At 41.5% G+C, this 22,259-nt stretch overlaps 1 protein-coding gene across 1 annotated transcript in view; it reads right to left on the bottom strand.

Moving 5' to 3' along the window:
- LAMA4 (laminin subunit alpha 4) overlaps positions 1 to 21,724 on the bottom strand; it is a 144,324-nt gene extending 122,600 nt beyond the window's left edge. Inside the window, exon 1 of the mRNA XM_052645687.1 lies at positions 21,318 to 21,724. Coding sequence (XP_052501647.1) covers positions 21,318 to 21,512 — 195 coding nt within the window. The 5' untranslated portion in view covers positions 21,513 to 21,724. The remainder of the gene's footprint in view (positions 1 to 21,317) is intronic.
- Positions 21,725 to 22,259: the final 535 nt, after the last annotated feature.

Raw genomic sequence — 22,259 nt, 5'->3', positions numbered from 1 at the left:
ATCAACTTTGCTCATGGTTATTAGATTTATGAAGAATTTCATGAAAAGTATTCCATTAGTACCATCTCCTGAATTTCAGAACTGAGTGCTATCAATCATCGAAGGGTCTGAATACCAGTCCCCAGGCATGAGGGTGAGGGAGTGGGGTGAGATGGGACGGAGCAGTTGGGCAGGTGAGGGAGGAGAACACTGTAAACCTCGTTCAGGTTTGCGCTGAGTGTGTGGCTCAGTCCAGATAGGAAACATTATCCATCAGCCATCAGCCCTCTGCATTACTAGATGTGGCATATGGCAATTATTTGTAATTGAAATATAATAATTTATAGCTGGTGTGTTTCAATTTTTAACAGTTTCTATTTAGTGCAGATAGAAATAGACTGTGAAGCAAATAATGTAATTACTCACTAAAGAAATCAGCTCTTGTTAGAAGCTGGTTATGTGACATCCAGCTGCATCCCTGACACCTCCCTTGCTTCATTTGAGGGATCTGACAATGGGCCTTGGGAAAGGATGCCCCTTTCATGTAACATATGCAGGTGTTTCCCTTTATGAGTCGGAAGCAGATGTCTGGTTAGGCAGAATGTATGACAGCTTGACACACATCTGGCCCCACCTAGCAGGAAAGCTATGACCTGTAGATTGTACTAATAAAATACCATCACTCCCATTTTGACTGGGCCATGAAACCAACACCTTCATCCTTCAACAATGAAGGAGGCTAGATCCCACACAGAGGGTTTGTGAGTGGCTCAAAGCTTAGGATTGTAAGTTGAACCTACATGCTGCCTTTGACGTATTTTACAAGACAAATTTTATGAGGCAAATGACAATGTGATCTAACCCCAAGTGTTCTTATTTGCAGAAGGGGAGCAGTAGAAGTCATTAAGCTAACATTTTACATCTCTACGTGTCAAGCACTTAGAAGGCTCAGGGGATGGAATCTTTTAGGCCACAAATGAAGTATTTCAGAGCGGTGGTCTATTCAGAGACTCTGATGACAGGGCCGTTTTCAAACAGCTCATTAATAAATATATCAAACACTAACCACTTACAGAAGGCAAGGCAAATGAGTTACCATCCTGAACATTTAGCTCCTCAATTTGGGGAGCTAATTAAAACCAAACAACAACAGAAAAACTTTTCCAACAAGTTGTAAATCTATACTCACAGAATGTTAACTACAATATCATGAACTGTTAATAAGTTCTATTATTTTTAGCACATGAATGATATTCAGAGTTGGTACAGAATTTCCATTCTTTTCATCTTATTTGGGATTATTTCCCACAATTTTTCTCCCTAACTTCCCTCCTCTAAAATTTTATTTTGTGATTTTGGTAAAATACTACTTAATTTAAATCTTCATTTCTTTCCATTTTATATTGATAAATACCATAAATAACCTGCACATTTTATTTTTAGTAAAAATTCTGAAGGGTAGTTTCAGAATCACTTTACAATCTGGTATCATCTGTTTGTAGCTTTTAAATTTTGTCCCCAAATTACTGTTTTGATCCAGATAGTTATTCTGTTAAAGCATGTCTATAAAAGTGAAGGTAAAGTACACAAAGTGAAAAGAAAATGACTGTAGAGATGACAATTCCTCAAGTGCCATAGATCTCTTCTCTGCACTGCTGTTTTAATGACAGCAAAATAATACACATTTATGAAAGGAAATGGATGAGGAAGGCTGAGAGTGTTTGATTTAAAGTAATTTTGTTATCTGTCATATAAGGCGGGGAAAATCGTACTGATTTTAAAGCGATCATTTAGTTACAGATGTTTCCAGACCCCTTCCCTGATCCAAGGAAACAAAATACCATTCAACAACAAGCCCAGATTTAGAGATGGGGCTTGTTCCAATATAAACATTTCTTAGCTAGACCTTCTCCATGAAAGTGCATAGTCAATTTTTCCATATACAGTGGGAAAGACAAAGCTTTTAGCTTAAAAGGCATTCTTGCCCGTGGCACAGAGCTCCTGGAATGAACAGCCTAGGGACGCCATGGTTCACAATGCTGATTTGTTCATCAGGAGTATACGACAGGATTATGTCAGAATGCACATGTGCCGCAAATAGAACGCTCAGCACCATTTTGGCTTTCAGTGTTTGGTATGGTCATTTATTTGCTCTGCGTCTCTCTTTGATGTAGCACTGTTTACCCAGGGCCCGGTTTAGTGTGTGGCACAAAGCAGGTATTCAACAAATAAGGAAAGCACGAACTATTTTCTTGAGCAACTATTATCCTGAAGGCACTTGGCCAGGCAATTTGGGGAACCAGAAGATGAATTATGGATACTTCTGGCCTCCAGGAGGTTAGTTGGGGCATTTAAGGTATATATGTAACTTACTATAATATATAGTAGAAGGTGTTAAGAGTCATAATATAGGAGAAGTACAGAGAAATGCTGAGAGAGGGAAGAGGAAGGGAAATTTACTTTTAACCTGGAGGTGGGTAGTGGATCAAGAATGATTCTTCAGAGGAGGTAGCATCTGTGCAGGGTTTTCTTGAAAGAGAACACTGAAGCCGAAAGGCTGGAAAACACAGGACCGTTTTTAATCACTTCGCATAAGGCAGAGAGGCTAGCACTCATATTCCTCTCATTGTTTTATTGCTTCAAGTAGACATCCTCCCTGCTGCCTTCCTCCCAGCCCCCAGTAACCTTCAATAAAAGGCACCAGATGGAATGACTTTTTTTTTTTTTTTTACTTTCTGGGATCTTCTTTGGAAGGATTAGTTTAATATTAGCAATTAAACTCATGTGACATCTTCAGCAACCTTCTGGCTTACAGTATACTCACACAGAGATACCACTTTCTGTCTATACCACCTTCTATTTTCATAGATAACACTGGAGACATGCCCTAAACCCCGAACTAAGTGTTAGGTATGCCTAGAAGCCTCATTAATTCCTTGTGGTCACCGGGATCCCATAAAAAACTGTTATGTAGCTAGGAGTTAGGAGTTTGGAACTGACAATAATTTCCAAGTCAAAATTTGTGCATAGGGATAATGCCATTCAACTATAAGAAGAGAATATTTTCATATTATCCTTTTTCATTCTGCTATCTAATGCATTTTACACAAAAGTGAGATGAGCCAAAGCATGATAATAGAAATACTTGGTTGTATGGCCCTCTCAGTAGCTACAAGATTGATTTAATTGATTGAGAATCTATTAATAATTAAAGCAAGAACCTTGTGCACTTGGATTTTATTACTCTACTGTCAATAGCCCAGTCACTGAACGGTTGAAACAGAGCAAAACTCTATCCTCATTTAAAGCTTTGACTGCTATTTCATTTTTTTCTCCTTTTAAAAAGTTTGTAAATTTCTTAGATGATGTGAGCTAAGTTCCAAGGAAATCCATGCTGACTCATGACTTTGTGGAGAGAGCACATTTTCTAGATGAATTTATGTTAGCAGATTTAAAAAAGAGAGACTGTAATCAAAGGAAAATCAAAACAGTTTAGATAATCAGAGATGAAGATACAATGTCTTAAAATCAAAACAAGGGTACAACACTTGTTAGCTTTTAAAACAACTGAATGGGAGAGCAGACAAAAAGATGTTCTGCAGAAAGAAAACAACAAAGCGCTTATTTCCACTGAACATTTTGATATATTGCAGGTCCAAAAACACGGGTCACAGGGAAAATGTGCTTCACCTGCCAAAATAATCACAGAGAGTCTTTGAGAGTAGGAAGAGCCCAGCCCTTTAATAAAGCCCAGAGATTTTAAGCACCTTAAAAAAGAGTATTATCCTTCCCCAAAAAAGATAATTACTCGATCTTACAAATATATTTATATTTTCTTAAATACAGTATTACTTTCACCATACTGAGGATCTTTCCCACAACAAAGATCGGGAGGATAACAAGGGATGATGGTGCCCACTATTTTGAAAGTGAACCGTTGAGTGCGCAGCAGGTTAGAACTGTTCTGCCTCCCAGAGACCTTCTTATTTTGCTGACTATGTGGGGGCTGCCCTAACCCCCTGAAGTCTTTCTTATTTCTCATTCCCTATTAGACTCAGGGCACATCTAAGTAGTGCTATTTCTGGGGAAATCCCTGAATTTTGTGTGTGGAGGTGGGGGGTACTTCTCTGGTGGTTCAGTGGTAAAGAATCCGCCTGCCAATGCAGGAGATGCAGGTTTAATCCCTGGGTCGGAAGATCCACTGGAGAAGGAAATGGCTACCCACTCCAGTATTCTTGCCTGGGAAATCCCATGGACGGAGGAGCCTAGCAGGTTGGATTCCAGGGGCAGTCCCTGGATTTTACTAACTATAGTTCTGTTGGGAATTGGTAGATTGTCCTTGAGAAACTTTCTGTTAGACAAGTAGGGTGACTTGGCTTTGAGATAAGCTCCACAGGTAAAAATGGAGATGCTGAAACTCAGAACTGTTACAAAGCAATTTGGGACAGTCACAGTGGGGTACAACTGCCAGAAGAGACCACTTTGGTGCCAGCACACATTTAATTTTCTTCATTAATTTCTCAGCTTGTAATTGTTTTGCATCACGATAGGGAAATTTCTTAAAGTCCTGTGGAAACCTGAATGATGACTGTGTGCAGCAGGAAAAGCAGACATAATGTGGTCTGGGAATTTTTAAACTTAGTTCTTCAATTGTTTTAAAACAAAAGGGTCATTGTTCATTTTTGAAGTAGATCTTTTTTCTTTCCTCCTTTTGAGATCCAGGATGTGTTGTTTATTTTTATATGACCATCAGAAAAACTCTAGCCGGAAATTCTGAAATCTTACTGCACTTGAAAGCTTTCTTTTTAAGTATAGGTGCTGAAAGCATAATTGAAGAGATCAGTAGCCATATGGGGCCTAAGCAAAAATTCTTGAAATGAAAGAAGCTACGAGTAGTGTGGTTATAAATTAAATTCAAAATTTGGATAAATATACTGATCAAAAGCCAAGGGAATTTCTAATATCTTAGTAGTTAAATTATTTGGGAATAAGGCATCTATGGTGATATGTCACAACAAGAAAGTGAACATGGATACGCTCTTGTCTGATCCAACTTGTTTAATATCCCAACACACAGATCACTAGATGTTCCTCACCCCTATTATTTGGCCTGGTTGTGGTGCCCATGCTGTGATTCAGTAGGACAAAAAGACTGCTCTAAAAGTCAGGAAACTTGGGTTGGTTCCAGTTCTGGAAACCTTGAGGAAGTGACTTAGCTTCATGATATTTGTGGCACGATGCTTTCTAGGCTCTTCCCATCCTAATGATCTAGAATTCTGTAAACCTTCCTGCTGTTTCATATTTGTTCCATGCTATGAAACTTTGAGTAAATTATTTAACATGTCCACATTTTGGAAAGTGAACGTGTTAGTAGCTCAGTCATGTCCAGCTCTTTGTAACCCATGGACTGTAGCTTCTGTCCATGGGATTTCCCAGGCAAGAATACTGGAGTGGGTAGCCATTCCCTTCTTCAGGGGATCTTCCTGACCCAGGGATGGACCACAGTCTCTGGCATTGCAGGCAGATTCTTTTTTGTCTGAGCCACCAGAGAAGCCTAACATTAACATATTTATATAAATTAGACTGATAATAGCTAGCCTGCCTGGTTTGCAAGGAATAAAGGTGGAAATATATATGAATATATCTTGTAAATCACAGAAGCTTTTAAGTATTAACATTGTTTTTTGATTAAGTTAGTCATTGGAAATTCCATTATTTTTCATTTGTAAATAACAGTTGTCCAATGTCAGCAGCTTTTTGAAAGCTGTGCTCTTTAAACTTTGGTTGAGATATATAGGGAGCTTCCCTAATTTATCAGAAGATCAATTCTGTCTCAGTATTCTGAATATTTGCCATAAAGCAAAATAAAATATCTGGCAGCTCGCCTTAATGACACTGTGAAAAGTTTCAGGTGTCACTTTTTTATTCAAATAAAAAAAGATAAAGTTTAAAGTATTTATTTTCTTCCTTTTAGTAGACATAGCATTCATAGTGGAAGCATTTTGGCCTTTGGAGATGAAGGACTCCAGATGGTTGTAATCCTGTGTTGAGAGAGGGGAAAGTAAGACCAAGAGTTATCTTTTTAAGTCAGAGTGCAGGTGAGAATGGGTGGTTAGATTTTAAGTTAAGATGATGTTAATAATGATAAAATAATTGGTTTAGAAAAGTAAGAACCAGGCAAACGTCTGACTGTTCCTATGAGGACTGAAAGATACCATCATCTGCTCTGCCCAATACCACCCTCCAATACCACCCTGCAAAACTCATTTGCTGTTTTGCTCAGCATTCCCAGGTAACAACTGAGACAAAAGTGGGATTTCCTATTTCCTAGGAAAGGGTCAGAAATATCTTCTGACAGGAACAGGATGCATAAAAATATCTCTTAGGAGAGCACCAATTGTTTAGAGATTTCTAGCTTGTGTTTGGAGCTGCAGCAGAGGTGCTCAGAGCACCAGAAGCTCTGTGCAATCAGCAGTACACAGTGACTCTGAGGCAGGTGTGTGTAACACTGAGATACTGCCTAGGAAGCACTGATTTGAATGAGATTTTGGGCAACGTTTTGGAGATCCGTCATGATTCAGAATATCAGCTTGGAAGCCCCCAGTATGATGATTCTCAAACATTGTGGAGGAAAGAATTTCCTTTTTCTCTTTCTACATGAGGGAAATCTCATATAGAATTCACCTATGAAACTGATTAAAAAGATACACTGGTTAAAGGAAGCAGAGCCCCTGCCTCTTGCTGCTCACACTCCCACACCCCAAGTTGTACCTGAGGCAGGACATTTCCATGAAGCCTCAGTTTGAAAGCTGCTGATTTAGTAGGTCTTGTGTTAAAAGGTCTCTAAAGAGATTTTTTCCTATGATGTATTTACAGTTCTACAATTGTATTGCAATAATACAGTACAATTCTACAGTAGCGCCTCTGACTCCTCTGTCATCCTTGCTCTCCAAAACATGGCAAGTCATCTAATAAAATCTCTGCAATGATCCCAGCATCTGTTTCCTCTGTTGCAGACCATGGCCACCATCTAAATCCAGACCCTTCTTACTTTCTCGTGGACAATTACCAATACATGATATAAGTTACTCTGGTTCCAGGCTCCCTGTTGCCTACTGCCTTATCCATCCAATAGCTCCTTTCCAGATCAATGTTGATGAATTCTCATTGAGCTTCTTTATGCTTTGAAATCTTCAGTGACTCCTTGTTGTCCAGTCCCACCAATTTGGACTATCTCCCTTTTCAGAAGAACCTTGTGTCTTTTTGATCTTTATTTATCTGATCCCCTCAGCTTGAATTTTCCTCAGTCTTAAAGACTCAACTTAAATGTCACCTGTTCCATGAAGTCACCTATGAACTTCCCACTGGAAGTGAATATTCCTTCTAAACCCTCCTAAGTAAGAGTTTTGATAACATACCAATTTAGTTGTCGTACACGATTAGTTACTTGTTTTATCTCTTTGATTGTGTTCTATGCATCCTTGTAGCATACAAAGCAACTTGCTGAGGTAGTAGGTACCCTTTGAAAATAATAAAACAAAAACATTGATGCTGATCAATCAAGTGTCTCTGGACACCTAAGGAATACAAAGTGGCCATATAGGACTGAATATACTGTTCCTCATATTTCAAAATATCTAATAAAATTAATTGTGACATGCTCACAGAAACATACAACTGAACTGAAATGCTAAATTTTTGTGTTTGTTTTGCTTTTGGCTGAAGTTAATACAGAGTGATAACACATTATTTTATCAGAAGCTCTGTTTTGCTGTTCTAAATTACTTTGCCTCATTAAAAACTGAGATACTGCATAACATACTTCCCTTGGTAGGTGTTATTGACTCAGTTATGTGTACTGCTTCCTGCCCTACCCCCATCCAATTCATATGTTAAAGTTCTGTGCATGATATCAATGTATTTGGATGGAGTGCATATAAAGAAGTAATAAAGGTTGAGTGAGATCATAAGGATAAGTCCTTAATCTGATAGAACTGGTGTTTTTATGAAAGAGGATGATCTCTCTCTCTCTCTCTGCATGTGCACAGAATAAAGGCCATGTGAGGACTCAGAGAGAGGATGGTCACTTACAAGTCAGGAAGAGAGCTCTCACCAGAAACCAATCCTGACAACTTGATTCCAGACTGCTAGGCTCCAGAAAGGTGAGAAAATAAATTTCTATGGTTTAAATCTCCCAGTCTGTGCAATAACATCATGGCAGCCCAAGCAAACTTTACTCCAGTGAGCAAAGCAGCTCCAAACAAGAGACTAGAGGAGCAGGAGAAGCAGTAGAGATTCTTGGGCCTGACAGTCTGGGGAAGCACTGCTCTGACACCTTCCTTTCTCCAAGGTTAACAACAGACCCCACAAGTGACTACTCGCAGAGCTGTCCTAGTTCAGGAGGGCAGAGACTACCTGGGTTTGTTCCAGACGGAGTCACTGATGCCTGGCCTGGTTCCTCTCAGCTCTCAGCCACTTTGAGCTGAATGAGTAACTCACTTATTTCAGACATGTTATTTTAGTAATATATAGTGCTTGAAAATTTCTAGGAAAGAACTTAACAGCCTATATGTCTTTTAGGTCTGACTTGAAACCTGCAGTTTAGCTCCCTTTCTTTTCATATTGTCATTTATAGAGAAAAAAATTTAAAGATAAACAGTTTCTAAGCCTTCACTCAGTTTTCGTGTAGTGGACATACTTTGTCTAATCATTTCCCCTGAGACTTTGCCTTTACTACAGTTCAAGTTCTTTCTTTACCTTTCTATCAAGTTCTTTCAAGTTATAGGTTCCAAATGTAAACTCAGGATTCCACTGAAGAGACTAATGTTTAGCTTAGGTGGAGATAAATAAATACATACACATTCAGATATTATGTCAATCTTTAAGGCTCTTCTGCCCAAAGAAGAACCTCCCATTGTTATTGAGATGATAGAGTGAGTTTACTCTGGAACTTGAAAAACAAATCAAAGTATAAACATACCACTAATTTAATGTTCTTTAAATAAACTCATCAGCTACTAAGACCACTCTGGCATTCCTGGATGATACCGGGGACCCTTGTTAGCTGAGCGACTGTAAGACACTCTGAGATTTAGAAACAGATGTTAGAGGATATTTACAAGACAAAAGCTTGGAGTCAGATTCCCTGACTCAATTTTTTATTCAACTTCTATATGACTCAGTTTCCTCATCTGTAGATTAGTGCTAACAGTAGTATCTTCCTCCTTATGTATGATCAAAACTAATAATAGAGTGTCTCAAACAATGCCTAGGACACAGCAAGTGCTAAGCAGGTGCTTAGGCATTAAAAGAAAGACAGCTGTTCTGTAAGGTTGTTATAAAAGGGCTGAGGCTGCCTCAGGGAGGCCTGGAATCATCCAGGAGGATGGGGACTACTCCACTGATGCAGGAAGAGACAGAGACTCTGTCTCAAGAGCACTTTCCTGCAAATCTCAGCCCCCTCTAGAAAAGTACTAGCTTGAGGACTGCTGCTGCTGCTGCTAAGTCGCTTCAGTCGTGTCCAACTCTGTGAGACCCCATAGACGGCAGCCCACCAGGCTCCCCTGTCCCTGGGACTAGCCTTGGCAATTTTCATTTTGGGGAACTAGCTCTTCCAAATCTCTTGTCAGTATCTTTCTAGTTTATATCAGAGACCATACTCCTCCCTCCCCAAAGTCACATCATCCTCCCTATAGAAAGGCTCCCTTATTAGCAAAAGAAACATTATAATCCCACTATTTTGAGTCTGGCAACACCCTGTTTTCCAGAAGATTCCATGAGTAAATTCTCCCCATCTCCACTCCCTTCCTCTGAAGGACACAGAGTCTCCAGCGGTCCTGTTCCTAGGCTGCATGTGCTGGGAGCAGGAGAGAGTAGAAACCTTCCCTATCATTTCATGCCTTTCGTGACATCCCCATCCTGAACACCTACTATGTGCTCGCCAGGCTTTTAGGAAGTGATGTTACCATCTCAGCTCCTCCAGATGCCTCGAAGCAGCAGTTTTCTTTGAAGATTGAATTTTATTCTAAAGTGCACCTTTCCAGGTCAGGCACTGGTACTGGGGTGAACCTGTAAGCTCTCTCACTAGCCTTTTGCAGCCATGATTTAGTTTTATATTTTAGGCCTCTTTGTAATTACATCAAAAACACTTCCTTTTCTGGATTCTCAATTTCCTGAAGTCCTTTAAAGTCTTAACCCAGCTGCATTTTTGAGACTAGCGGTTCTTATCCTTTAACGTTCCTGTGAACAACCTGGGCATCTGGTAGAAAATGCAGATTCTGATTCTTGAGTGGGTCCTGGGAGTCTGCATGCCCAACACCGGCCCATGTGTGGCTGGCGCTGCCGTCCTTGGGCCACGTTTGGTGTCTCCATGATGTCGACTCCTCCTCCACATAGTCATTCACGCTCCTGAGCAATTCTGATACACTGACAATTCTGACTTCCAGAAAGGTCCTTTCAAAAAATATTTGCTTCCAAATGTTGAGTTCTGATTTCTGCCCAGGCTAGAAAGGGCTATCAAATTAGGCTTCCTCTTTACCTTATCATAAAGGCTCAGTTGGCAGCAATGATACTGTGTCTATTATAATACAGTGATTTCAGTTGATGTTTATGATGAGTCAGTAATCTCTCACTGGCTCTTCCTTCCTTTTGCATAGTGAAAAGACAGTCTCCTCTCTGGACCCTCTGCCACAGGTCACTTAAGTGTTAGAAGACACAGGGACATGACTCCCCATGTCCCTCATCTTGTCTATTGTCATACTTCCTGTTTTTCCATGTGGAGCTTAATGCTTAGAATCACCCTGAAGGGTCTGCAGGGGCAGACAGCAGTATCCAGGAACCCCGATGTGGGAGACTATAAAGGTTCACTGGCTACACTTAGGTCTCTCTCCTGGATACTGTCTGGGAAACTCCTGGGTGAGTCACCTTGGAAAGGCTCATGTCCATGGCTGGGCCAGTGCTCTGTTCTGCATTCCGTCCTCAGCCCTGCCCCTGGGGTTCTGAGGAAGCAGGAACAAGGACTCTGTTAAACCATTCCCATCCACCCTCTTCACCAGATCAGGACCCCATGTTTCCCTCAGGCTCGGATACTACACCTTTGGGTTCTCACTAGGACAGAAGCTGGACTCTGAGTGATTCTGTTCCTTAAGGTGGCTTCTCTTTAATAGTTTATAATTTGATCTGTTTATTAGACAATTATAGAACTTTGTTCGTTGCATTAACCTTGACTTTGTTTTATTCTTTTCAAGTCATCCTGGGAGGTGAAGGGTCTTGTTCATGTTCCTTTAACTGATAAGTGTGATATGATTGTTAGTGGCATGGCCAAGAACCAGAATAGTTAGTTCCAGACTCACAGTTCAGTGCTTTTTCCCACTCTACTCAATTCTGGGAGACTTTCCTATTGATAATTCAACTTAAGGTTAACTAGAAACAGTAAAGAGTGAAGTGGTAGTATATTGCATGCATGTGTGCTTAGTCATGTCTAACTCTTTGCAACCCTATGGACTGTAGCCCACTAGGCTCTTCTGTCCATGGGATTCTTCAGGCGAAAATACTGGAGTGGGTTGCCATTTCCTCTTCCCGGGATAGTATATTAGAAGTAAACAGTTTTTTTCTTGAAGATATCTATATCTATCTATCTATCTATCTCAGTTCAGTTCAGTCACTAAGTCGTGTCTGACTCTTTGCGACCCCATGAATCGCAGCACACCAGGCCTCCCTGTCCATCACCAACTCCCGGAGTTCACTCAGATTCACGTCCATCGAGTCAGTGATGCCATCCAGCCATCTCATCCTCTGTTGTCCCATTCTCCTCCTGCCCCCAATCTCTCCCAGCATCAGAGTCTTTTCCAATGAGTCAACTCTTTGCATGAGGTGGCCAAAGTACTGGAGTTTCAGCTTTAGCATCATTCCTTCCAAAGAAATCCCAGGGTTGATCTCCTTCAGAATGGACTGGTTGGATCTCCTTGCAGTCCAAGGGACTCTCAAGAGTCTTCTCCAAAACCACAGTTCAAAAGCATCAATTCTTCGGCACTCAGCCTTCTTCACAGTCCAACTCTCACATCCATACATGACCACTGGAAAAACCATAGCCTTGACTAGACGGACCTTAGTCGGCAAAGTAATGTCTCTGCTTTTGAATATACTATCTAGGTTGGTCATAACTTTTCTTCCAAGGAGTAAGCGTCTTTTAATTTCATGGCTGCAGTCACCATGTGCAGTGATTTTGGAGCCCAAAAAAATAAAGTTTGACACTGTTTCCACTGTTTCCCCATCTATTTCCCATATATATATACATATATATATATGTATATGTATATATTATTGTTGTTTAGTCACTAAATCATGTCTGACTCTTTTGTGACCCCATGGACTATAGCCCTCCAGGCTCCTCTGTTCATGGGATTTCCCAGACAAGAATATTGGTGTGGATTGCCATTTCCTGCTCCAGGGGCTTCCTGACCCAGGGATCAAACCTGTGTCTCCTGCATTGGCAGGCAGATTCTTTACCACCAGGGCTCAGTGGTAAAGAATCCACCTGCAATGTAGGAGACCTGGGTTCTATCCCTGGGTCAGGAAGATCCCTTGGAGGAGGGCATGGCAACCCACTCCAGTATTCTTGACTGGAAAATCCCCATAGAGGAACTTGGCGGGCTATAGTCCATGGGGTTGCAAAGAGTCAGACATGACTGAGTGATTAAGCACAGCACACATATATAAAACACTTAATGATTCCTAGTTCTAAAGCTAATGATGATTAAGTCCCTTGAAACAATTTGAAAGAAAATAAGGCTGGAAGTCAGAAGACATGGTTCCTGGCACTGCTGCTTGTGAGCTCTGCGTCCTTGAGTGAAGCACCTCAACCCCTCTAAGACTCAACTTCCTTACCTATAAAATGAGAGGGTTTGAATCCCTAAACTCCCCTTCCAGATCTAATATCCTGTGATCCCTTTGATTTTATGGTTCCCACTGCAAGGTCCAATAGAGTTACAATCCAGTGGTAACCACCCACTGGCTGGCATTCAAACAGGCCTCCTCTATGCTGAATTCTGTGCTGCAGTAGAGGCTTCAGGGCTTGTCTCTTGCATTTCAAGGTGTCTGCTGGCATTAATCACAACAGACAATAATTCCAAGGGAACAATACAGAATGAGGGAATCATTCATGCACCACAAAGAAACACTGGCCGGTCTCCAGGCATTCAGACTCAGTTCAGCCTCCAAATAACAGGCACTTAGCACCTCACCTGTGACCTGGGGATTGACAGAATCACAGATGACAGAACCGCTCTGCTGTTCCAGGACTAATAGCATACCGACAGGAAGAGACGTTACACTTAGGGCACACTTAGCTTGTCAAATTATAGCACTGTTTATCAAAGGGTAGCATACATAGTGGGACTGTGAACCTTGAAAGGCACTATAGAATAATTCTGCTATGGAAGAAGAAGCCAGCCATGATTTTAAACCCTGATTTTGCTCTGGCTCTTGTGATTCTAAATGGTTCTACAGCCCTGGCATCCCACAATACAAGGCTTTGCTAGACATTTGTCTTGCCTTCTGCTGGTATCTATAAAATGCATTCCTTTGGTCCCACATTTAGCTTTTTAGAGCTGCTCAGTGCAGGGTGCCATGCTGTAGTTCACTTGGTAAATAGACAACAGTATAGCAAGTAACAGTCACGTCCACAGTGAGTTTAAGTGAAGACATCTTTGGTCTCTAGACATCCGGATTTCCTTTAAAGCAGCCATGCCACTCCATGTAATGGAGGGCATAATTTCAAAATAAATATTAATATATAGAGTCTGCACTGTGCTTGAGAGTCCTTTTAGCTGTAGAATGCTGCACAGATCACTGCTCTAGTCTCCAAGAGGCTTGGGCTAATGCAGCTTTTAATGTTATGGGATTTCTCCAACTCATTGGTTCCCATGGAGTCATAAACGTTGATACTTGACTCCATTTAGGTAAACACTAGAATCTCTAGCTTCCAACAAAACACAACACACAAACTAAGAAATTCCTGGAAGTGAAAAGAGGGCCATATTGCATGTTACTCAAAGTACAGCTGACCACTCCTCTCTTGTTTTTTTTTTAAAGAATTTTTTCTTCGTGTATTTTTTTTTCTTTATGTACAGGATTTGGGCTTTAATATGGACATTTTCCCACTACCATTCATCTTCGGAATGCTGTTTTCCCCAAGTTTCTCAGGATAAAAAGACTCAGATTCAGAGCTGAACTGCTGGCAGCTGAATTTCATTAAGACTTTGATGGGAAACTTGAGTTGGAATTACAAACATCTGTGGTTAAACTTCCCTTTAGTAAACCATTTCCCAGAATTTAACTGTACCACACTAGGAGCAAAAAGAAAAACAGCTGAAAAAAGAATTCTGCTCTTTGGCAAATGCTGGAGTAGATACTTAAATATTCTTCTATGTGATGACTATATCTCGGTCAAGTAGCAGATTACCTGCTTTAGAAAACACGTAAGTAATTGTTTGGAAATGCTAAGTTTCGGAACTCAGAGCATGTGCTAATGATCTGATTTTAATGGTTTCTAATCAATCAAATGTCTCAGAATTATGTCTGGCCAAAATTATATGGTTACTTTGAGCAAGGAAAAACTCCATTCCTAAAGGAGAGGAATATTTGGCATTATATGTTTAAGGAAATTATAACAAGTCAGATTTGAGAATTTAATTGTGAATGGGGGGGAAAAAGTTATAGTCCTTGTCATATCAAATTTACTGCGTTTTTTCTTTTTGTTTAACTTTTTTGAGATTTTGAAAAACTCATTCATTTCTCTTAACTACTCAGATTCCTGGGGAAAGGTTATGTTTAAAGAACCATTAGGGATACAATGATTATAATAATTAAGCTAGTTTCCTTCTCCAATGTTGAATAATTAACAAATTTGTAAGCAAAATTTGAGAGTAATCAAATATACAGAATAAATAAAAATTTAGATGAAAATAAGCAAATACTACAAACATAAATTTGCAGGTAGATAAAAACAGATAGTGGAAGAAAGAGGGTGAGGCGGGAAGGAGAGAAGAGAGAATGAGGGCAAACTTTGAGTTAGGCAGCTTATATACATAATTTCACTTAAATTTCAAAAATAAGGCAAATACATTTGTACTCATTTTAAACCAAACAAACCAAGTCTCTGAGCTAATCTGCCTAAAAGTCAAACAGCTAGAAAGCAGGGGAGCTAGATTCCTACCACATCTGTCTGGCCAGATGCGCACATCACGCCTTTGTTGAAAGGTGAATTTCAAATATAAAGCAGAGGACTGCAAATAAACAGTCTTCAGGCTGAACTGGACCATCAGATATGCTTCCCTCAGGGCATTAAAAAACTGAGTCAGCAATTTCACTGAAGAATCCAGATTCTATCTTCTCGTTAAACACAGAGGTGGGTGCCCCCAGAAGAGGCACGCTTCCTCTGCTGTTTCTTGGGCCCCATCACTCACAGGACGTGTTCCTTTCACTGCCCAGTTGTTTTTTGCTTGGCCTCTATAAAAATCTGAGCTTCAAAACTTTCTCTGTTCCATAGGATCAGCAATTCTGTTTCTAGGTATATACCCAAAAGAACTGAAAGAAGAAACTCAAGTGGATAATTGTAGACCAATGTTCATAGCAAAACTTTTCATAGCAGCCGAAAGGTAGAAACAACTCAATGTCCATCAACAGGTAAGTGGATAAACAAAATGCAATATATACATAGAATAGAATATCATTCAGCCTTAAAAAGGAATGAAATTTGGACACATGCTACAAAATGGATGAACCTTGAACACGTTATAGTGAGTGCAGTAAGGCAAATAAGAGAAGACAAGTAGATTCCACTTATATGAGATACCTAGAGTAGAATGGTGGCTGCCAGGGCCTGGGGAAAAGGCTAATGGGAATTATTGTTTAATGTATACAGTGTTGAGTTTCAGTTGGGAAGATGAAAAAGCTTTAAGATGGATGGTGGTGATGATGGATGGCAATGGATGATGATGAATGGTGAATGTACCCCATGTCATTTAAAAATGGTTAAAATAGTAAATTTTGTGTATATTTTACCACAATTAAAATTTTTTCTTCTGGTTAAATCTGAGAACTCTAGAATCACAGCAAATGGAATTCTCTATTTTTCAGCAATGTTATAATAAATTCTGTAATATAGGCCATGTAATTTATGCCACTCATCTAGCAGGTTAGGTGTCAGTTGCTCAGTCATGTCTGACTCTGCGACCCCATGGACTGTAGCCTGCCAGGCTCCTCTGTCCATGGAATTCTCCAGGCAAGAATACTGGAGTGGGTTGCCATTTCCTTCTCCAGGGGATCTTTCCCACCCAGGGATTGAACCCAGGTCTCCTGTATTGCAAGCAGATTCTTTACCATCTGAGAGCCACCAGGGAAGCCCTGCATAAATGGTCTTTGAATGGGATTTTATATATCTTCATTTTATTCCCAAACTTTGACGAAAATTATTTCCACATATAGTTCTATTTACCTAGCCACATTTTCCTAGATACTCTTGCAAAGTTGAATTACTTTCATAAACTCCTTCCTAGCTGTGCCACTTACCAGGTAGGATGCCTGGGCAAACGCTCTGTGCCTCACTTTCCATGTTTGTAAAATGAGATGATAACTATGCCAGTCTACTGAACTGTTATGAGGGTTAAAGGAAATAACTCATGGCGAGTGTTTAGACCAGTGTCCGACACATGGGAAATACTCAATGAATGTCATCTATAGGCCATGGTATTACCATTATTACTGTTGTTGTTGTTACTATGTTCCAGTTCTTCTAAAATAATGTTTCCTATGAGCCTTGCTCAGTGTTTGATGAGCGGCTGTGCTCTGCTCTCCTACCCCAGGAGTAGTACTTTTTCTATATTACCCCCATGGCATCAGTGATAGTCATTCTTACAGAACATGAATTCATTCTGCTTTATATAGTGGCTATGTATATATCTTTCTATCTTAGATTGCTTACTCCTTGAGGGTTGGAATGCGACTGCTTTTTTTTGTGTCCCTCCTGGCCCTTGCTTTCTTGCTGTTTACATGGCTGAACTCAAAGCCTCCTCTTTGGAGGATATTGAATGAAATAGGCTTCCCAGGTGGCACAGTGATAGTGAATCTGCCTGCCAAATGCAGGAGATGCAAGAGACGCAAGTTTGACCCCTGGGTTGGGATGATCCTCTGGAGTAGGAAACAGCCACCCATTCCAGTATTCTTGCCTGGGAAATTCCATGGACAGAGGAGCCTGGTGGGCTACAGCCCATGGGGTCACAGAGCGTCAGACAGAGTCAGACCGACAGAGCACACACACATAAGTGAATGAAATAATGACCGCACGCCAGGGTGGATGTGAGGGTGTCAAATTACCAACCACACTGTCGAAGAGCGGTGCAGAATGATGGCCCAGGCCAGTGACTGGAAGTCTTAGTGTGATTCTACAGAGCCTCTTTCAAAGTCTGGGAGCGAGATAAGGAAAAGGAAAGCAGATAGAGAAAGAGATCTAAGCTGTCTTTTAATAAACATACTGCAGTCCTTCAGTGGCCAGGCACCTAACTATGTGTTGGAGTACAGGATCACAAACAGACCATGAAAGGGAGTCTAGAAGAAAAGTACATCCGAATGAGTCTCCTTCATAGTGCTTGTATTTTAGCCAGCAGGTTTGTCTCACGCAAGGTATACTTGTACATGCCGTTCATGGGGCACTGATTTTCCTGGAGGGAAGCTAAGAGCAGCGGCAGCAAAACCCAGGCAGGTTATTAGGAGATAAACTCCTGTTTGCCTCTCTCAGAGAAGTTTGCTCAGTATTGTCAATTATTTCCTTTATTTTCTCAATAACCTACCAAAGGCAGTAACAGTGCTGTGGCCCTCCACCACTTCACACTTTGCCCCTCCAGCGGAGTCCCCATTCTCCTTCTGAGTCTCTGGGTGGCTTCTTTCCAGCCGCAAAGAATATAGACAAACAAATGGCAATATTAAGTAAAACAGCACCATAAAGTCCTGTGAAATATGCCCAACTGATGGTTTCTTTTAATCAACCTCTAACCTAGTGTTTGTGACCTTGTTTAACTCCTGCTTCTTTCTGATAGACAAGAATGTCACGCTGTCCAAGGACACTTTGACACCCTCCTCTGGGGATGTTACTCTCTCTGTCCCTGCATCCCCACCCGTTCTTCTGCGTCTCCATATTGGCCACAAAGATTTGTGCCTAGTTTCAATTGTGCCTATTATTCACTTGTATAATAAAATTAAGACTTTGTTTTCCTAAATGTGGAATATTAGGATACTAAATCTACTTTATGACACAACCTAGTTTCCCCTTTCCCCACCCCTACCTATTGAAAATCATTGTTATCACCATACACTCAGGAAAAATGGACTCAGTAAATTATCTGCTTATATAAAAAAACAAAGCTAGTGTTTTCCTCACCTAGATAGTGAGGAAATCCTGCTGACTAGCACAGAGTTACCCATGGGTGCTCCTCTTTTCACACTCTCTGCATCCTGGGGGAAGCTTGTGCTTATTTTAGAAGGGAGGGAGAGGCCTTTCTTCTTGGTCAGCCAGTGCATCCTATCCTTTTCCTCATTGCACATTTAGTGCATCTGTTCTCGAACTCACACTGTGCACCAGTGTGCCTTCCTCTGTGCTGAGGGTGGAGGGCTCAGGGGTGGAGAAGATGTCAGTCCTGCTATGGAGGAGCATGGGGGAGCCTTACAAAGACCACCAGCCTAGCACCTCCCATTGCTCCATGCTTGCCTTAATATTTTTCTTCCTTCCCTTTGAAGGCAAATTGAGGAATAACCATTTATATATATATATATATATATAGCACATATGTACACACACACACGTATATATCCAATTCAAATAAAATGAATGTATTTTTAGAATATCCTTCCATCCACTTCTTGAACCTCCCACGAATAATGTTCTGTATGAACCCATGTTCTCTTTCTATAGATGAAAATATAGCCTTCTGAACCAATTCATCAGAGTGGCTGTACCATGTTATTAAATCTCCAGAATGTATTTGATTTCAGGTCTCCTTCCTGGCTATAAAGAGCATGGGAAACCCGACTGGTGGGGCATTGGGATCGCTGTGGGACCACAGCCTGACTGGAGGCATTATGTGAAACTATGCAGTGGGAACATAATTATCCCAATCCCACCCTTGCTACATCATATACTTTGAATGACTAATAGCTTCTTTCTGTTTCCCTAAACCAAAAACCTCAGTGGGCATTCTGAACCTATTAGTCTCGGACAATATTACAAATTTAACTCACTACAGGACATTCTTTTTGACTGAAAAGATACAGACAAGCAATATTAAGTAAAATAGCAGCATAAAAATAAACTTCTGAGAAATATTCCCAAATAAGGGTTTCCTTCAGTCTAATAATCCATGTATTCCTCATAATAATAATAAAGACAACACTTAGGATGTCTAAAGCATTTACACTGTCAGTCACTGTGTTAAGCCCTCTATGTATTTTATCTAATTTCATCACAGTTAGTATATGAAGTATGATGCAGACATCAGTAACTTCTCTAAGCCTCCGTTTCTTTATCTGCAAGTTGGGCATCTGTAGTTGGCCCAAGGTAAGGAGCACAGAAGCTAAAATTTGAGCTTGGGACCATCAGACTGCAAAGCCTGCAATCGAAAACTCTGATGTGCTGACTTCATATTATTTCACTGGGTATGTGAGAGCATAAGAAATTGTTTGGGATTTCAGCAATAAATTTAAGGTTCCCTAAAAATAAAATAATGATTTTCTTACTTTTTGTGAGAGGAGAATTACAAAACGTTATGTGCGCCTATCTTTTTAGAATTAGCAGGTAAAAATACAGAATGCCCAGATAAACTGAATTTCAGATCAACAATGAAAAATCTTTTTAGCATAAATACATCTCATGAAATATTTGAGACATAACTAAAAATCTATTTGTTGTTTTTCTGAAATTAAAATTTAATTGGGTGTCCTGTATTCTATCTGGCATTCCTACTCTTAAGTCAAGCATTTCATCCTGGAACTTTCCACACTCAAAGCAACAGGTGGAGATAATGCTTCCTGAGGGGTTGATTCCAAGCTTGTAGAGAAGTGAAGCCTTCCCACTGTGTGGAGCGTCTCCTGATCTGGCTTCTCTCTGCATCTGAGTACAAAGTTGACTAGAAGGCATGCCTCTCTTTCTCATGGGGATTACATTTCACACCACAATAGGGGTTGGTATGCTCTGGCCCTACCCATTCTCCCCTCATTTTAGGGTGTGGGTAGAGCTCACTCCTGGAGAAGGACCATCTTCACGCAGCATATCTTATCAGTAGTAATTAATAAAGCTACAGTTATACTAACAACTAGTAGGACTAATAGCAATAATCCAGACGTCAGTGCTATTAGCAATGGTGTCAATCCGCGTAATAGCTTTGGTTCTACAGTGGCTGTAACCATAGCTATAGGGTGTGTGTGTGTGTGTCTTCTTAGGTCAACTGCTCTTTCTTTTCCCATGAACTTAGGTGACTTCATTTTCCTCCTACTTAGCATCCCCCATGCACTGGACATGCTATTGTCTGTCTTGGCTCAAGGGGCTCTTAAACCACTTACTCTGTATCCATCTTCCTTTACCCAATTTCTACACTTTGGTTATGTTTTCAGGGTAAATGCTATTGCAAGGAATTCAAACAACAGCTCTTTGACTATCATCAGTAGCATATATTCATCATTTTTATATTTGGTTGGGGCTTGACTTTCATCATGACCTCTTGTTTCTTGAATATAGTGGCGCCTGTCTATTTAAGGTATTTGCTCTGCAGTTTCCTAACAGCTTCTTTAGTGCCCTCACCCACCCCTCACCCTCCCCTGTTGCAGAGGACCTTCTGGTTAATTTGTGACCAAAAGATTGGCTGCACACCGTTGTTCCCACTGTCCTAATATCACGGAGAGGAGGAGCAGGAAGGCAGTGACAGGGCACACACATCATGTGGTGTGACTTGACAAAAATGACTCTACTGGAACATACAAATGGCAGAAAGCCACAGAAGTGCCGCTATGGCCCTAGGTGAGAGTCTAGCCTACTGACTCAGAGTATTCAGGACACATGCCCTTTTGCCAGCTCGAACAAGGACGTGTTCCAAAGTCTCCGCTCTCAACTCACAAAGTCCAAATCTAAAGTACAAAGTAAAGCTCTTTATTTCAAGTTTCTGAACTGACCTAGTGCAGATGAAACTCTCAAGGCGGGTGGAAAAGAGAAGGCGGGGGAGGGGAACAGCGAGTGCGGCACACGCAGCACGGGGCGCAGGTGCCCCAGGAGGGTGGCAACGGCGGGGGCACTGTACCTTGGCAGCAGGCGGCAGGCTTCCGGGAGCCACGCGGGGCTCGCTGGTCTCAGGCGGGTCTAGTCGGCCGAACGCTGAGCTCCCTTCCATGTCAAAAGGGAAGGCGCTGCCATCCCCAGACGCGGCGCGGGAGCAGGCGGCACCGCAGAGGAGCCACAGGGGCAGGACTGCGCACCAGGCTGAGCTCAAAGCCATCTCTCCGCTGACATCCGACAGGGCTCGTCCAGGGGCTCGGCCACCCTTAGTCCTTGCCAGCCCCCGCTGTGATGCGGTGGTGCCTCGCTTATGGTACCTTCTCTGCGTCTGTGTTATCCCGATGTGGAAACTCAGGGCAGCCCCGGGAGCAACTTGGTAGAAAAAGGGAGAGTGAGAGAGTAAGCTAGAGCCGGCCTCCCTCCCTGCCTCCCTCTCTCTTCTTTCTGTCTCCCCTCTGTTTCCCTCTCTCACTTTCTCTCTCTCTCCCCAGAGACACTGACTAAAGAATGTACAGATGTATGAAGCTAAAGCTCAGCATCAAGCGGCGGATGGGTTTGGGACGAGCCCCGGGAGCGCAGGCCACCTCCTGTCCCCGGCGGTCGGGAGGGGACTAAGGGTTGCGCTGCCCTGGCTCCCTTCCCACACCCATTCTTACCACTCCCTTTTTACCTTCTCTTCCAGGACCTCCCCCTCCAAGCTGGTCTTTCAGGCACTCTGGCTGGGCCTTTCCTGGCGTCCTCCCCTCCCCTCTCAGTTTGGAGCCCCTCCAAGTGCCCCAGATGAATATTCAGCTTTTGTAATTGCTTCCTCACTTCTCTTATTTATTTAGCTAAGGTGCCGGATGTCTTATCTATATTTATGCAGATCTTTCATGTGGCCCCGCTGGTTTGCAGGAAAGTGGGTGGGAAAGGGATTCTTCTGGCTGGAGCCAGAGGTGGATACTCTCAGATGGCAGGGGAGAGGGCA

This window comes from Budorcas taxicolor, chromosome 9 (genome assembly GCF_023091745.1).
Source record: "Budorcas taxicolor isolate Tak-1 chromosome 9, Takin1.1, whole genome shotgun sequence".
Classification (NCBI taxonomy): Eukaryota; Metazoa; Chordata; class Mammalia; order Artiodactyla; family Bovidae; genus Budorcas; species Budorcas taxicolor.
Note: the sequence above shows the minus strand (reverse complement) of the source record. Positions and strands in the feature narration are given on the sequence as shown.